Source organism: Pituophis catenifer, unplaced genomic scaffold, assembly GCF_029215685.1.
Source record: "Pituophis catenifer annectens isolate HBS135680 unplaced genomic scaffold, rPitCat1.0.hap2 SCAF_2, whole genome shotgun sequence".
Taxonomy (NCBI): Eukaryota; Metazoa; Chordata; class Lepidosauria; order Squamata; family Colubridae; genus Pituophis; species Pituophis catenifer.
The window spans coordinates 54,857,413-54,875,651 of NW_027256882.1; the positions used below are offsets into that span (position 1 = coordinate 54,857,413).

General features: G+C 39.9%; 1 protein-coding gene across 1 annotated transcript in view; it reads right to left on the reverse strand.

The window, feature by feature from the left end:
• The window catches only part of FRMD4B (FERM domain containing 4B), a 176,207-nt gene that overhangs the window by 18,571 nt on the left and 139,397 nt on the right, over positions 1–18,239 (reverse strand). Inside the window, exons 12-18 of the mRNA XM_070933552.1 lie at positions 17,516–17,592; positions 15,783–15,921; positions 14,354–14,495; positions 11,147–11,280; positions 10,937–11,056; positions 6,985–7,213; positions 1,716–1,772 (exon numbers count right to left, since the gene is read on the reverse strand). Coding sequence (XP_070789653.1) covers positions 1,716–1,772; positions 6,985–7,213; positions 10,937–11,056; positions 11,147–11,280; positions 14,354–14,495; positions 15,783–15,921; positions 17,516–17,592 — 898 coding nt within the window. The remainder of the gene's footprint in view (positions 1–1,715; positions 1,773–6,984; positions 7,214–10,936; positions 11,057–11,146; positions 11,281–14,353; positions 14,496–15,782; positions 15,922–17,515; positions 17,593–18,239) is intronic.

The following is an 18,239-nucleotide window of genomic DNA, read 5'->3' on the forward strand; positions in this document are numbered from 1 at the left end:
TCCAATACTGGTAGGCTCACAGCTTTGCTCTGGAGACTAACCAATTGGAAAGCGTTGCCTCATCAAAATGAAAGAATTTGACATTTGTTGCACATTTTTTTTATGTGATAATAAGTAGGACAGTGGATTTTTTTTTTTTGTTGATTTTTTTTTTAGGACTAATGACTAGCCAAGGGAGTGTAGCTAACCCAGCCCAGTATTAGCTGGCAGGAAATAAGAAACCCAGGTATCATTATGGCAGCACTGAAAGATTAAAAAGGATAATAATTGCTTGTTTATATGAGTTAAATGTTTGTCAAGATTAGGAGATTGTAGCAGCGTACAGTCTTTCTTCTTTAACCCATTAGCACTTGCATTTCTTTTTTTATATATATATAAAAGCCAATGGCCCAAAGGTTTTTAGAATAAAAATAAATAAAGCAGGTGGTAAAGAATTAAATTAAATTAAAATGTCTTGCCCATCTGTGTGGGTAGGAGCAGTCCAGGGGTGAAATGCTCCCAGTTTGGACCGTATTGCCTGATCCGGTAGCAATGGCGGCGGGTGGTTTGAAGAACCGGTAGCAAAAATCCCTGTCCTCCCCCATGCGATCATCAGAGGCTTTTTTTTTTTTTTTAAACTTTTAAAAGCATTTTTTCAGCCGAAGAGGTTGTAGAAAAAATGCTTTTAAAAGAAAAAAAAAGCCTCTGATGATCAAGCAACTCAGCTGGGATCATCAGAGCCTTTTAAAAGCAATTTTTAAACAACCTCTTCGTCTGAAGAGGTTGTAGAAAAAATGCTTTCAAAAGGTAGAAAAAAAAGCCCCTGACGATCACAGCTGAGCAGCACAATTGTCAGGGGCTTTTTTTTTTTTACTTTTAAAAGCAATGCTTTTAAAAGTAAAAAAAACATTCCTCGCTGCAGCTGATCTACCCCCCTCGTGCACTGTTCTACTTACCGCATGCCTCCTTTTGACGTGCACTGTGTGCACGCACCTCGCATTTGGTGCATGATGCGCACTGCGCATGCGCAGCCAGCAAACTGGTAGTAAACCGGTTCAGATTTCATCACTGGGGCAGTCTATATCACTAAAAGAATCCCTAAGACCACCCTCACACAGACAGGCAAGACACCAGAATATAAGCATGACAGCAAACCTCCCTCCTTACTAGCACTGATGATGTTACCTGGTTAGGGTAATGAAACGTCTGCAAGAAAACAAGATCAGAGAGCACCAAGGACCCCTCATTTCAACCCTGAGCTACAAATATTCTCCTTCATTGCCTTTCGATCTATTTACTACAGTTAAACAATAAAGCTTAAAGTTGCTTTATTCACCGGCATGTTCATTTTCCCTGGCTCCAAAAGAACTGATCGCCTAGGAACCTGATCATTGCCCCCTCAGACTTTGGCAAAGCACCCTGCCACGCTGTTGAAAATCATCTGCTTGGACCATGTGTTTGCTCTTCCAAACACATGGATGCAGATATGACTGCAGGACACCCAGACATGGGAAACATCCCTTCCATGAACATCCTTAAAGCCCAACTGCTTGACAGGCTTCTTTGCTGACAGGAATGTGCATTAAGTAGCCTGGCCTTTTTAAAGATGCCAGCTGTTACAGAAACCACGTTTCCTCTCTTTACCTCCACTCACTCAGAGAAGGCAAGCAATACAGAATGTTAACATTTCCCACGTGAATTTTGTTTTCAGATGTTAAAAGTATGGGAATACACACCGTCTTCAAAAGATGTTGTGTCAGACAAAGAGCTGCTCTCAGACGGGATAATTTCATCTGTGGAGAAGCAAAAAAAAGAAAAAGGAAACTCATGAGTGACAAAGCTGCAGTTTGGAACCGTAGATACATTATACATTAAAGCATACAATCATTAAGAATACATGTAATCACTCAGGGATCACATACCGTATTTTTTGGAGTATAAGATGCACTTTTTTCCCTCCTAAAAGAGGCTGAAAATTTGTGTCTTATATTCCAAATATAGCTTTTTCAAAGCTTTTTTCCAGCCCTAACGAGCTGCTAGCGAGTGAAGCGATCTTTGCCTGCTCCCTCCGACTCTCAGCTGTGAAGCTTTTTTTCGGCCCTAACGAGGCACTAGCAAGTGAAGCGATCTCCGTGGTTTGCCTGCTTTTCTCATTCCTTCTCTCTCCAAAGATCAGTTGTGCTTTAGAAGCTGTTTTTAATCCCCAAGCAGGGGATAAAAACCAGCAAACTAATGTGCTGAAGCTAATCAGACTAAGGACGCTAGACAGATGAATACCTGGTAGGCAGAATTTTTTCCCCCCATTTTCCTCTACTAAGGAAACTAAGCTGCATCTTATACTCCGCTGCATCCTATACGCCGAAAAATACGGTTGCTATGATAGGTTGCTATGAACGAGTATAAAATGAATAATTAAGAACAAATATCAGTAAAGTGGAGCCTGCTTTTTCATGAACTGGAATGTTAGCTCCAAGCAAATCATTGCTAAGACGCTCAGAGAACAGACTAAGTCACTGATATATTGAAGCCAAACAAGTCAGCTGCTGTTCATTTTTAAGATTCTTTTTACATATTACAATAGTGGCTATTGAAGATACAAGGGCTACATACAGTAGTCCCACAACATTTGCTGCACTTTGCACAAATGTTAAAACACTCCGGTGCACTGGAATCCTAATATCATAAGCACTTACTTAGGACAACTGACACTGACAAGAGTGTGGGATATATTTAATTTATTCCCAGAATATACTGAAATCAAACCTGCAAAAGTCTCTCTGCAATTGTGTCTTTAATGAACTGTTTAAAAAAAAAAAAATCTCATGACCAAAATTAGGGAATCATACTGGATCATTGGAGAGCATCTGGCTGCCTCTCCCTGATCTACACAGTTTTGTTGTTGTTCAGTCACTTAAGTCATGTCCAACTCTTGCAATCCCATGGACCATAACACGCCAGGCTCTCCTGTCCTCCCGCCTTGCGGAATTTGCTAAAATTCATGTTCATTCTCTCAATGACACTATCTCACCCTCTCATCCTCTGCCATCCCTGTCTCTCTTTTGCCTTCAACCTTTCCAAGCTAAGTTTTATAGTTATAGTTTTGCTTTTATGATTCTCTTTGACTGGAAAAAGGCCAGGAAAGATTATTTCCTTTTGTCCTTGTATGTCAATGTATGTCAAGAAAGGGAAACGCTAGAACTACTGAATGTAGCTAATCAATGCATGACTTTTTCTTAAGGTCATAAATTGGTAAGATGGTGCCAACTCTGCTCTAAACTGAAGCTCTTAATGCTAGAGCAAACGGTGAGGTATAAACTGCAGTTTGAAAATCAAAGTAAATGCCAGGCTGTCATCAGAAATAATGCAGATGACAAGAGAAAAAATGCACCAAGAGTTGTGTAGTTCCCAGTTCACTTGCACATAAGTTGCTGAAATGTCCAGCAAGCTTTCTACTCAAGGAATTGACTCCTTGTGGAATAGGCTGGTTGAATCATTAAATGCTGCTCCAGTTGTCAAAGCTCTAATCAGTTTCTCAGCTTTCATTCTAAGCCACTGGCAACACTCATCGTTTTTCCAGCTTCTTCAAAGAATCCATTTTTGGCATTCAAATCATTTTCCTCTATGAAAATGGTTATGTATAACTCTAATCTGCTTAGCTTTCTATTTGATAAGGTAAGTGAAACAGAACTTCATATACTTCTCCCTGTACCAGTTGGTTTCTCAACAATCAAGGCATTTAGGGTGTTCTCCTACACACATTTCAAGATTTTTCAAAATGCAGACATCAGCTCTGGGCCAAATCATTCATACCTATCTTATACCTTCCCTCCTACTTGTCTGCCCAGCAAGGAGCTGTTTACAACTAGGTGAAGTGAATGCCTTATCTGAACTCCCCAAAGTAAAACACCTGAATGCCTGGGGCAGTCAGAATTAAATCATTACAAACACACTGGCTTCTCACACAATAATAAGAAGTTAATAGAAAATTAATAAAAGAGAACCGAAAAACAGAATAACAAAGTTGAAAGGGACCTCGGAGGTCTTCTAATCCAACCCCCTGCTTAGGGGGTTGAATAAAGTGAAGTGCTCTTGAATAAGCTAAAATCTCTAAAGTGATTTTAGAATTCAAAAAGACAAGCACTTTCCACGTAACACCAATATTGTTGATAAGAAAGAAAAAGTCTGGATAGACCATAGTTTTTCAACCTGGCAATAAAAATATATAAAATCTAATAAGATTGCCTATGGCAGAGGTGTCAATCTCAAGGCCCACAGGCCTCATACTTAGATCTGACCTGCGAGGCACCTTGGAAACAGCGAAGGACTGGCCTGCGGTGTCTCTGCCAGCCTTCCCAGGCTTTGTTTTCGCTGCTAGAGGGCTTCAGGACGTTGAGCTGGCCACGCCTACCCTAGCCATGCCCATTCGGCCCCCCCGAGGTCAAACACAACCCTGATGCGGCTCTCAATGAAATTGAGTTTCTCAATGAAATTGAATTTCATTGGAAACTCTTCTATGGAGATTCTCAGTCACCCAGGTCATAGTTGTCCCAAAGGTTCTTTTTCAAGAGGCAACTGGACTTTCTTGTTTTTCTATGAAGATGTTTCGCTTCTCATCCAAGAAGCTTCTTCAGCTCTGACTGGATGGTGGGGAATGGAAAGATTTAAATCTGCTTAGCTTTCTATTTAATAAGGTAAGTGAAACAGAACTTCATATACTTTTAAAATCTTTTTAAAAGATTTAAATCTTTCCATTCCCTATCATCCAGTCAGAGCTGAAGAAGCTTCTTGGATGAGAAGCGAAACGTCTTCAAAGAAAAACAAGAAAGTCCAGTTGCCTCTTGAAAATATAAGTAAGATTGCTTAGGATTTGACTGGTGAATTAATCTTTTGCTTATTAAAAGCTCTCTTCAGATGAAGGTATGCTGAGAGATTACTAAAGCTGCCTATGTAAAAAAAATAAGGGGCAAGTTGCTACCCACTGATAGAGAGTCCTCTATCTAGCGGTGATGGCTCATTTACGTAAAAAATAAAGAAAGTGATGAAAAGTGAAAGGGAGTAGTTATAAGAACAAGTGGGTAAAACAAGTACAAATACTGGACTTTAACCAGGGGTGAAATCCAGCAGGTTCTGACAGGTTCTGGAGAACCGGTAGCGGAAATTTTGAGTAGTTTGGAGAACTGGCAAATGCCACCTCTGCTGGCCCCAGAGTGGGGTGGGAATGGAGATTTTGCAATATCCTCCCCCCAGGAGTGGGGAGGGAATGGGGACTCTGCAGTATCCTTCCCCTGGAGTGGGGTGGGAATGGAGATTTTGGAGTATCCTTCTGCCATGCCCACCAAGCCACACCACGCCTACCAAGCCACGCCCACAGAACTGGTAGCAAAAAAATTTGGATTTCACCACTGACTTTAACAATATGTCAAAGTTTCCCCAAAGGCCAAGTTTGGGACATAAACAAGAGACCATAGACAGCTGATCCAAAGTTTGCAATTTTCTCACCTTCTTGGATTTACAAAATATAGAGCCAGTTCATTAAATTCCTTGTGCAATTTGTTCAAGCCCATCTTCCCTTACGCTATCTGTTCAGTAACTATAACTGGACCCACACAAGGTGAAGTGGAGTCTCCTTCAAGTGACTTGCCCTCTGCTGTGATGTACTCTCACCACAGTCATTCTATGGAACAGGTGAAAAGCAAGGAAGTGGTTTTAATACTTGTGAGGCTCTGATCCTTTCTCATTTTAAAGACTTTTGCAAGTGCCTGCTTTGTGGAACGTTGAAATTCTGAAAGCCAAGACTTTTGGCTGCTTTTTTTTTTTGGACTGCCTTGTGAATCAGCAAAAGTGATATAACGGGCTGGGTCCAAGGGTGTGAACTCTCTCCTCATATACTGTAACCTCACTTTAGAGAAATGAATTCTCAGCTTCTGGATCCATTTATTCCTCTTCCTCCCTGGTTGAGAATTCCAAGAGAATTCCAAACACCTGGAGAATTCCAGTTTGGAGCACATTGCTCTGATACAGGTAGCTCTCTCATTTACCGACTGCCCCATTCAGCAACCTAAATTATAGTAGCACTGAAAAGGTACGTTATGACCAGTCCTTGAATTTGTGGCCATCACAGCATTCTGCATTCGTGTGATTGCCATTTGTGATCCTTTGGAAAGCAAAGTCAATGGGGAAGCCAGCAGGAAGTCACAAGTCCCAATCATGTGACAGCTAGCTTAACAACCACGGTGATTCACATAATGACTGCAGCAGAACTGACACTGTAAGTCCATGTGGGCACGTGATGTTCCACTTCATGACTGCATCACTTAGCAATGAATTTGCCAGTCCCAATTGCTGTCGGTAAATTGAGGACCATTTCTGCGTCATGATTTGTTGTTTTACCTTTTTATGCTATGCAGGCTTCATTCTTATTGTCTTGCTGAGCACAAAATCTGACTCACTGACTCAGCTGCCTTTTTATCTCCTTCCCTCTCCTCCTCTCCCAGCCAACACTTGTTAGGAGGCGGACAGGTGGGGGAAGACCATGCTCTAATGATCAGCTTGATTTGTTATGGATTGCACGGTCGCCAACAAACACACCAAACAACCACATTCTGTTCAAATCGGCATCTGATTCTTGACAGAACATGGTGCCACACTAGTTTTGCCTGGAAGAATGCCACCAGCCCTTCCAGCCAAATTAAAATGCTTTAATTTGCTTTTCCCCCTCCAACGTGTCGGCACTTGTCGGAATAAAATGCTCCATCTGTGTTCTGTCTCAACCACATCTTACAAGAAAACATGACAATCAGATTACAGGTAAGCTCCTACATTTGCTGAAGTCAGGCTTACAGTCCAACTGTTTTTTCCCCCCTGAGGAGCCTAGATCTTTCATTTCTGTTACATAAATATGCTAGAAAAAATAACATTGAAAAACACAGAGGTGCATACAGACAGACAAAGAGTGTTGGCAGCACAAATTAAAGGCGGGGTATTTTTTTTTTTTTTTTTTAATACCTGATAAAACCAGGCTTGACTTCTGCGCAGGTTTCTTCCCACATTTAATTCTATATTCATTGATGGAATTTTCAGTCTCCTGGAGCTTTTTCACAGCCTCTGCGTACTCTTGTTTTCTTTTCTTTTTCACGTTTTTGCACAGGTCCGGCTCACCCGCAAGCTTCTTTGCCGCTTCCACCATCTTTTGCTGGATGAGAAAGTTGCTTTCCAGATTTTGCAGGGTTGGGTCCTACAGAGAGTTAAATCAATCAGGATTTGCCATTGAAGAAATGACATCAATTTAAGCTCTACCTTTAAGAACCAAACAACAAAAAAACCATCACAGATTTCTTTTTTCCCCCCCATACATGTAACAAAGAATAGCTGGTCTTTTCACCAGCTTTAAAGTCTTTTTAATTCTGCCATAGCCCATCATTAAGAAGCCAACTTTTTACATCACATTTTATTAGGGTTAAAGCCAGGGGTGAAATTCAGCAGGATCTGGAGAACCGGTAGTGGAAATTTTGAGTAGTTCGGAGAATCAGCAAATACCACCTCTGGCGGGCCCTGGAGTGGGATGGGAATGGAGATTTTGCAATATCCTTTCCCCAGGAGTGGGGAGGGAATGGGGATTTTGCAGTATCCTTCCCCTGCCACGCCCACCAAGCCACACCCACAGAACGGGTAGTAAAAAAAATTGAATTCCACCACTGGTTAAAGCCCAATATCTTTCCAGGAGCAGCTATGGATTTGCACAACTGTCATTCTGTGAAGAAAAAGCTGCCCAGCTTTCCTGCAGTATGCTGCATTTACTAAAGTGATAGCACTGAGATAATGCCCATACATCTTATTTATCCATGTTGGTAAAGAATCGGACAGACTCCAGCTGATTGTATTGTCAGTGTTTTGACAAATATGTTACCAAATTTCAGTGGCGTAACCAAGAATGTCTGCAGAATATCAAGATGGTATATACGATTTCCATAATCCAAGCTCTGCCTCTTTTTTATCTGTGATGCATATTCACAATGTATAAAACAAGTGAGGGAGATTCAATTGCACACACCGGGGGGGGGGGGGGGGTCACCATTTTTAATCCCCTAGATGCCCCTAAACTACAGGTGGCTTTGGGGAGGGAAGAAGGGGGTTGGGCTTAAAAAAAACAGGAAAAGAAAAGTTAGACAGTGTTTTTAGGCCACAACTGCAGAATAGCAATAGCACTTAGACTTATATACCATTTCACAGTGCTCTTACAGCCCTCTCTAAGCGGCTCACAGAGTCAGCCTATTGCCCACAAGAATCTGGGTCCTCATTTTACCCACCTCAGAAGGATGGAAGGCTGAGTCAACCTTGAGCCTGGTGAGATTCAAACTGCCAAACTGCAGTCAGCCGGCAGTCAGCAGAAGTACTGCATTCTAATCACTGTACCACCACAGCTCTGTAGAAGAATGCCATCTAAGGCAAGGAACCTTACAAATACTGAAGGTTGTTTAGAGAACACATGAAGAAATTCATTACAGGTAGTCCTCGATTTACAACAGTTCATTTAGTGACCGTCTGAAGTTACAATGGGTCTGAGAAAGGCGATTTATGACAATTTTTCACACTCACGACGCCTCCTGGCGCTTTCAGATGTTTGGCAACTGACTCATATTTATGATGTTTGCAGTATCCTGGGATCATGCGATCACCTTTTGATAAGCAAAATCAGTAAGGAAACCAGATTCACTGAGCTGCTAACTTAACAACTGCAAGTGATTCATTTAACAACTGCGGCATGAAAGGTTGTAAAATGGGGGCACAACTCGCTTAACAATTGTCTCGCTTAGCAACAGATATTTTGGGCTCAATTGTGATTGTAAGTCGAGGATTAAGGCCACAATTAAGCATATGCATAACATCTTGCTCCAATTAATTCTAGCTTTCTATAGATCTCTTCCCAGTAGAGATACATCTCTTTAGATAACGTAAATCCGCATTTAAATTAGCACCATTAATCTGAAGTGAGAATAAGAAAGTATGCCAACTGCCCTTTCAGCTGAAAAAGTATGGACTTTACTTCCATTCCTATACTGGGCAGAAAAAGATGTGAACAAAACAAGCTCATTTGGTGGGGCGAAACTCATGCTTCCTTCCTGGAAGCCTGCTTTTCAAGTGACAAAGAACCACACAACCTGCTCTACCTCCACCCTTAACTTTGCCCAGCCTGGGTGTTGAACCCATTTTTCTTCCTGTTCATCTGACAGTTTAATGCAATCTTTCTTAAGTCTCCAATCAATAGGGCAAAGGCTCTGAATCTGTGAGAATCTTAAACATTGCAATGATGATTAGTGGCTTTATCCCAGTGCTTTATTCCTCTACAGTTACCAAGAGGTGAATAAAAGCTTCAGGTTATAACCATTTTATATTCTCTGAATATCTATGTGCTTGAAGCACTGTTATAGCAATAGCAAAAACACTTAAGACTTGTATACCGCTTCACAGTGCTTTTACAGCGCCCTCTCTAAGCGGTTTACAGAGTCAGCATATTGCCCCCAACAATCTGGGTCCTCATTTTACCCACCTTGGAAGGATGGAAGGTGGAGTCTTATGTTTGAAACTAGAGCTCTGTTTTACAGCATGTTTTCCATTCTTTTTAATCAATTTATTTATTTTACATCTAAAGAACCTTTAAAAAATAGGAAGGGAGCAACCTGCATTATGTCGGCAAACACCTTGTGGCTTCCAGATATCAGCTTGAGGGTCCAGAAAATAGAAGAACATAAGATATCTATCTCCTTGCAGTTTGCCTCATCTCTAAATTTTGCAATACAGGTAGTCCTCAACTTTACGACCACAAATGAGCCCAAAATTTCCACTGCTAAGCAAGTCGGTTGTTAAGTGAGTTTTGCCCCATTATACCACCTTTCCTGCCACAGTTGTTAAGTGAATCACTGCAACTGTTAAATGTCCAACTTCTGAGTACATGCCCATGGGGATGCTGCAATGGTTGAAAGTGTGAAAAACGTTCATAAATCCCTTTTTTTCAGTCCTGCTTTTGACCATTTTTGAAGGGTCGCTAAATGAACGATTTTAAGTCGAGGACTACTTGTACAGTCTATGACACAAAATGTAAAACAGGTTTCTATTTTACCAAAAGAGTGCTCCCCAAAACAGAGTTGCACATCAGATTTTATAAAGATATTGCACATAGATTTGAACATGAAAAATTAAATTCCAAATATCAGGTTACAAGAATTGTTGCATAAGAGCTCCCTGTAATTTGCTTCCTACACTAACTTGCATTTGATACCAGAAAAGACTGGCTTCCAACACAACGGCCTGCATAGTTTCAGAAGTAAACAACAAGAATCAAAATCTCCTAAAACATATACAGCTCTACGCCGGAAGGAAATATTCCATTTCCTATACGGAATTTATGTTCACTTTATGGAGTAACACTTTCCACCGCTTCAAAGAAGACTTATTTTCCAATAATATGTAATTCAGAAAATCTGCTAAAAGGGACTTCTCTGCATTCTATGTTTCACTGAATCCCAACAATCCATATTCCAGGCAACCCAAATTAGTAGTTAAATTTTTTATTAAGACCAGCTTTTAAAACAATCGTTCAAGGACTGAAACCTACCCATTGACAATTAATCTCTATTTCAAGCAGTCCTTAACAAAGCGGATTCGGGGCCGTTACCCAACACAAAAAATTGAGTTATATAACAAGCAAGGTATTTAAAAGAGATCCCACTTAAAAGCTTTTTGGGCGACCTGATTTTTCCAGTGAATCCTCAAAAGTCAAGTCTTTACTCAGGAGCTGGGGTAGGATGAGGTATTCATCCAAGATGGCTGACGCACCAGATTTTTGTTTTATATTTTCATCATTTTCTGGTTTTTACCATTGTTGTGAGTCACCCAGATTTATGTTAAGCATAAATCTTATAAAATCATAAATAAACAAACAAATAAAGATATGACCTACCTCCTCATTGGGTAGCAGATTGTCATCCAATCTGAATGTCGTACCTACACGCCTTCTGACTTGAGGAGGCTTCTCTCCAGTGTTCAGAGGATATTCCTTTGGCATTTTTCCAGTGAGCTCCTACAGAATATGAGAAGAGCACCCTTAGCAACCCGAGAAAGAGTGAATGAATACTCTATGCTTGACTGGAGCGAAAACAAGAAGTCTCACCGCTTCCCGCAGACAGATCTTCTTCAACTCTTCAACTTTCTGCAAGAGTTTCTCCTGCAAAAGTTTTTCTTTCTTTCTCAGTTCTAAGATTTTCTCTTTCTTCTGCTCTTCGCTGACTTCTGAATCTTGAGATCCTGTAAAAGCAATATAGACATGTAGTCTCAAAAGGGTTTGAGGCGAGATCCAATATTTGTGGATATAAACAAAACAAAACAAAACAAAAATTGAGGGGAGGAAAAGTACAAATGAATCCCTGTGAGGAGTAGCCATAGAATGATAACTGTTTGCAGACTGGTGGGAAAACAGTGTTTGGAAGAATATAAATGCAATAAATGTATTGCAACTCAACTTGTAAATTTGTTAGCTTAGCTTTAAACAGAATGTGTCTTCGCATCTTTCCTTAAATTAACCATGACTTTTCAGCAGCACAATGAAATTCAATAAACGTCCCCTAGTTTCAGCTCAGACAAACATGCATACATGTGCTTTCTTTAGATGTGTGCAAATTGATTAAACTCATTAGATTATGAGGTAAATTCAAGAATGCTGTAAGAAGTAAACGTCAGTTACTGCTTGATTTTTATCTGCAATACTTTATAATTATATTAAGACTTCCTTTTCAAACATCTTTTTTACATATGCTGAGCAGATCCAGAAAAACTAGGTGGTTGTAGGTTCCTCAATGGATTAAACAAGGTTTGGAATGGGTGTATTCACCTGAAGATTAAAGTTGTCCTTCTTACAGAATCCGAAAAGGCTTATTGGGAGGAAGTATGATTAACGTGCTAAGGTGGAGATCTTGGAAAAGCTCATTCAAATTCTCACTTGACCATGGAGTTCAGTGGAAGACTAGATCAACAGTTTTCTCTTACCATATTTTTCGGAGTATAAGACGCACCTTTCCCCCCCAAAAAAGAGGGTGAAAATCTGGGTGCGTCTTATATTTCGAATGTAGCCCTGGCCAGCTTCTCAAATGGAGGTTTCAGAGGCTGAAAAAAGCATCAGAAGCGAAGCTTCAGAAAAGAAGCCCCCACACAGAGTTTCAGAAAAAAAGCCCCCAAATAGAGCTTCTGAGGCTTTTTTTCTGAAGCTCTGTTTCGGAGGCTCTCAGGGGTAGGAAAAAAAGTTTAAGTTTCAGAGGCAGAGGCAGAAAAAAAAGCAAGGCACAGAGCTCACAACCAAGGAACCTGTTGCTAAAATTCACCTCAGGGAACAGCTGATTATGGGATATTCCGGGAGGCTGATCCACCTGCCAATCAGCTTTTTTCTTATTTTCCTCCCCAAAACTAAGGTGTGTCTTATACTCTGAAAAATACGGTAGTTTACCATAAGCCATAAGACTAAAATAAGGAGTAAGCCTAAAGTACATTATTTTGAGCAATCTAGGGGGAAGTTGGGTTATAAAGGTAAAAAAAATCAGCTAGTTTTGTTTTCTTAAATTAGCCTTTCCAAAGAGGCTGACTCCAGATATGTTAATAAGTGCCTCTGGCCATAATGGCTAGGAATTTTGGGAAATGTAGTTTCAATTAATTAAATATATTAAAATACAATATAAGGTTGGGGACCTTTATACTACTGTCCTGGAAGGCTAGATTTTCAGTTCAATACACTGAACCACAAATCCCTGAATGTGGGACAGGTAAATTGGCTGCTATATCAACATACAGAGCAAAATTATAGGAGATTTCTGATTCCAGAGAGTTTAAGGCCATCTGGGTGGAGCAGACAAAAGATATATGAATGTCATAATGCCACCCCGAAAGTTGTCCTGAATAAACCTGCATAGGAAGAGCAGGGTTGAATGTAAACCAGATCAAACGGACTGTAAAACTATTTTTCTTCCTTGCAACTGGTAACTTCTTGCATGAGTACCCAAGAATGGGGTGGCTAGAACTAGCTATTCGCATATTATAATTGGTCCTTTCCGCCTTTCTGAAACTATCACATTTGCACAAAACTTGTCCTGAGACTGCTGCTTCAAAAGTAAAAAATGCAGGATAAGCAGGAGAGATCGATAACCCCGGAGAGACTGGTTCCATTCATTTTGATTTTATTTCCTAGCAGTTTTATTTGCTCAGGAGTTCCTCTCCAGATCTATGGACTTATCTCTGTCTCTCCATCCAACTACTACAAAGGAATAACACCCCCCCTCCCCGCAATATCTAACAAAATCCAACATAAGAAGCCTGTCACATTAGCCTAAGGCCGGGGGGGAAAACGACCCAGAAAAACCCAGAGGACAGAAAAAAGTTTACTTCTGTGAATGTATTTCCATTCATGTTTCTTAGAGTGCCGAGCTTTGATTAGTGAGTTGTTTTTTTTTCCTATTATAGGTAGTCCTTGACTTACAAGCATTCATTTAATGGCTGTTCAAAGTTACGGTAGCGGTTTAAAAAGTGACATGATTTGTTTTTCACACAACCATAGCAGCATCCCTCTCATCAAAATTTGGGTGCTTGGGAAGTGTCATATATTTATGACCGTTGCACTGTCATGTGGTCACCATTGGCAACCTTCCCAACAGGCTTCTGACAAGCAAAGTCAATGGGAGAAGCCAGATTCGCTTAATGACTGCACGATTCGCTTAGCAACTGTGGCAAAAAGGTTGTAAAATGGAGCAAAACTCACTTAACAACTGACTTGCTTAGCAACAGAAATTTTGGGGCTTGGTTGTGATTGAGGACCTGTATGTGTTGGATAATTATCTACCTTTCTGTGCTGGAGGAGAATGAAGATAATTTCCCCTGAAAGTTTCTCCCTGATATTTTGGAAATCTGAACTACCACCACCAGCAAGTAAGTTGAAGGAAAAATTTTGTTTTCACTTTTACCATCATATCCTTTATGAAAACTCATTATGATACTCAAAACTGATTGGGAGATTTTTTTCCCCCTGAACCTCTGCTTAAAGCTTGTCACGGACTATCAAGGGTTTTTTGTTGGGATTTGTCATGTTCAATAATACATTTATCTGGGGTCTCATATTAATAGCTTTTCTTTTATGTGGGGAACTATGGCCCTTTTATGACTTGTGGACTTCAACTCCATTCTGAGCCATGCTGGCTTAGGAATTCTGGGAGTTGAAGTCCACAAGTCATAAAAGGGCCATAGTTCCCCACCTCCAATTTAGAGTGTATCCACCAGCATACTCTATGGTACAAGCAAGACTCAGGGATGCAGATGTTTCAAAGGGGGCAAGACTTCCTACCTGAAGAGATTAAGCTACCATTGCTGGCCATAATAAGTTGATTCTTCGCTTCCAAAACTGTTAGCTTTGAAACTTTTGGCATTCCCGTATCTGTCAGGTCCATTGCGATATCATCCAAGCTTCTGGCTGAGGGAATTTTTGCCTGAAAGAATTTCGAAACAAACAAACTAAAACAATGCACTACCATGTATCACCAGGTTAACTGTAATAAAAAAAAAGGTACCAGAACACATTTCATACTGTTTCCCAAACCTATATACAGTATATATTGTTTTGAGATTTAATTTGTTTTCTGGGTATTAATGATTAAAAACATAAGCCAATGCTTAATTAGCCATTAGAAATGTTCAAAATGTATATAGGAAAAAGAAATGAAAAATGAAATTCATAAATTAAACATTGAATGTGTTTTTTGGAACATTTCTCTAGCTGTGGCTGGAAGTAGAATGAAATAGATTAAATAATCGCGCTACTGCTCATATATAATACTAAAAATTGGACTGTATTAACTCTAGCTTTTCAACACACGCTTCCATACTCCCAATGAATTTTAAAATATTTACAAATGATAAAAGGATAAATTCTGCTCGTTATTCAGAATCACTACCTTTTTACAAGGTAGGCTACAAAATATCGTGGGCTAATTTGCAAGAATAGAAACCTTCAGTTAATAACCACTCATTTAACAACCATTTAAAGTTGTGATAGTGCTGAACAAGTGGCATTTGTCACCAATACTCAATATTCTGGCCGTTGCAGCATCTCCATGGTCACATGATTGCAATTTAAGAGCTTGGCAAACAACTCACACTTATATGTGCATTTGTTAAAATAATAAAGATGGGATACAAGATTCAAACAAATAACACATGCAGTGTCCAATGGTCACATGAGCGACATTTGCGACTTTTCCCTCCCAGCTTCCAACAAGCAAAGTCAATGGGGAAGCCACTGCAAATTGCTCCTGCTGCATCTTCTCCCGAGGAGCCCACTAAGTATGAGATCCCTGCAATCGTACGCGTCCATCTGCAGCACCCCCTGGCCACACTCTATAGTGCCTGCCCACTCGAGTCATACCTCATTGGAATACACCTTCCCCCCCACACTCCGTAGCACTCATCTGTCCAATGGCCCGCTTGCAAGACATCTGGGACTTGCAACTTTGTGGTGGCTTCCCAACTGACAATGCTTGTTGGAAGCTGGCCAAGAAGTCATAAGTTGCAATCATGTTAGGTTCTTGCTTAACAACCCACGATCTTCTTTTAACGACAGCAACAGGGACTAAGTCACTAAGCAATATGTTAAGGTGACATTGCTTAGCGATGGACATTCTAATCCCAAATGCTGTTATATAAACCAAGGACTATCTCTATATAATCACTCTCAGAGACTTCTACAATTACATTAAATATCACTGAAGATCACTTACTTTGCTTTGTTTCCTGTCCAAGTAAAACTGATGTTGACTGATTGCCATCACCCAGATGGATTTGATTAGAGAAGTGTTCGCATACCAGGTTTGTACTACTAGACCACTCTGTCCAAAAGTCCGTCTTGATACTGAAATTCTAAGCATTTTTTATAACTTAAAGTGAATATTGCTTTTTGAAAGAGAAAGACAGAGAGAGAGAGATTTGTCATGTGAAATCAACCCCTTAGATTAACCTTTGCAGTCTGTCCTGTAGAGGTTAAATAAGCAAAGAAGCAATTAACCAACCAACTAGGCGCCGAAATAGTTAACACTTCAATTTTTAAATGTTTATGTTGTACCTAGCTTAGTTCTCACTAAGATAGCAAACCCGTGCCTGGCTGTACCACTTAGATTATATAAGAGGCAGCAGCAACTGCTAGAAAGACTGAACATTCATTCCCAAGAGGAGGAGGGAAGAACTATCGGGGTGAAACCTTTCCTCAGAAGAGATCTTAGACAAAGCAGAATTTACACAGGACCATCCCCAAAGCCCCACTTTCCCACATGGTAGAAAAGAGGTTTCTTTATACCCAGACTTTTCTTTCACTAGAAAACTGAGTCACAAACCCGAAGTCATTTCTTTCAGAATTATACAAATCGGTTTTGAACTAAAAAACTAAAAAGTTTTGTGGCAAATGTTAGTGAAAAACAACAGATGGAAATGTACATGTTTCTGAAGGAAGAGCTGGGGTGGAGGACAATTTCCATTGCTGTTTTCAGAAGTCGGCATTGGAAAAATTCTCAGCCAATATTGACATGAGGAACAAAGCTGCTGGGGCTGTTCTTAAGGGCTTTTCAGCTCCCTTCCCTGTCTTAGTTCAGTGCACAGAGGATGGATGAAATACAAACCTCTTTTGGATGAAGTATGTAGTAATTATATTGTATTCTAGCTTATTGTTGTATCAACAGAATTAGTCTCTTACAGTTTACTCAGTGACTTCTGAATATAGGCTAACTTGAAGCAATCTTGTGCTTTCAAAAGGTTTACCATTTGTTATGAGTTGGAAGAGATGTTTTAAAAACAAAAACACCAAAATATGTACTACACTTTAAAGGGTGGTCTAGGATTCATTTTAAATGTTTCCAGAATATTTGATCTGCTTGAACTGCTTCTGCCCACTAAGAATTATGCATCTGCTTATATCAGCCTTCTGCAAAGCGATGCATCAGGATTACAACTCCCCAGAATGAATGCTGTAGGAATCCTAGAAGCTGAATGTTATAGACCTAAACATTCTAGAAATAAATAAACTAGAATTTATTTATGTGGATAATTTGTACCACTTTTTCCCAACACTTAATCTATAACATTCTCTCAATAGTTTTTTTTTTTTAGTTTCCACCAACTTTTTTTTTGTTATAAATATATCCATGGCTCTACTGATTGGAATACTAATGGAAAAAAGGGCTACAATGCTAATCCTCTGGTTATATTAGAAATAAATGCTGCATGGAGCTATTTCATATAACTTAGATATACCTGGGAAGCAATGATGTTGAGTTCATTTCTTCCAGGTTAGCATAACAGGGAGAGCCATAATATTATAAAATATTTTGCTCCCTTGGGATGGATGAGCTAAAAATGAACCACATTACAGCTTAGCAACATGTGTGAATATGGAATACGCATAGACTCCACAGAATTAGCAACTCATCCAGTAGGAAGTTATAATAAGTGCCTGGTTGCTTACCTGTGAGGATCATGAACTTCTACAGCAAACTTCTTTTCACGAAAATAGAGATTCTCCAGCTGCTTCCACTGAAATAACTAGAAGAAATAAAAGAAAATATAAATATCTCAGAACTCATAATTTATTTTTTCTCTACATTGTTAATAATTCCACAGAACGGTAACCTCACAGAATTCCAAGCTACATCTTAGAATTATGCAAAACAAATCCTATTCTTTGAAGTATTTCTAAAATTAAAATGCCTACAGTCACATACTTTCTATATTTCTACCTTTACATAGCGCCACAATCACAAAGATATTATAGAGCATTTTGCATTTGCAAATAAAATTAACATGCATAATGAAATATGAGACGTTCTTCTTGCTGTGATGTTTGAAATGACCTAATTGAGACCATATCCAGGGACACGGTGGCTCAGTGGCTAAGACGCTGACCTTGTCAATCAAAAGGTTGGCAGTTCAACGGTTCGAATCCCTAGTGCCGCTTAATGGGGTGAGCTCCCATTACTTGTCCCAGCTTCTGCCAAACTAGCAGTTCGAAAGCACATAAAAAAAATACAAGTAGAAAAATAGGGACCATCTTTGGTGGGAAAGTAACAGCATTCCGTGCGCCTTTAGCGTTTAGCCATGCCGGCCACATGACCACGGAGATGTCTTCGGACAGCGCTGGCTCTTTGGCTTTGAAACGGAGATGAGCATCACCCCCTAGAATCGGAAATGAC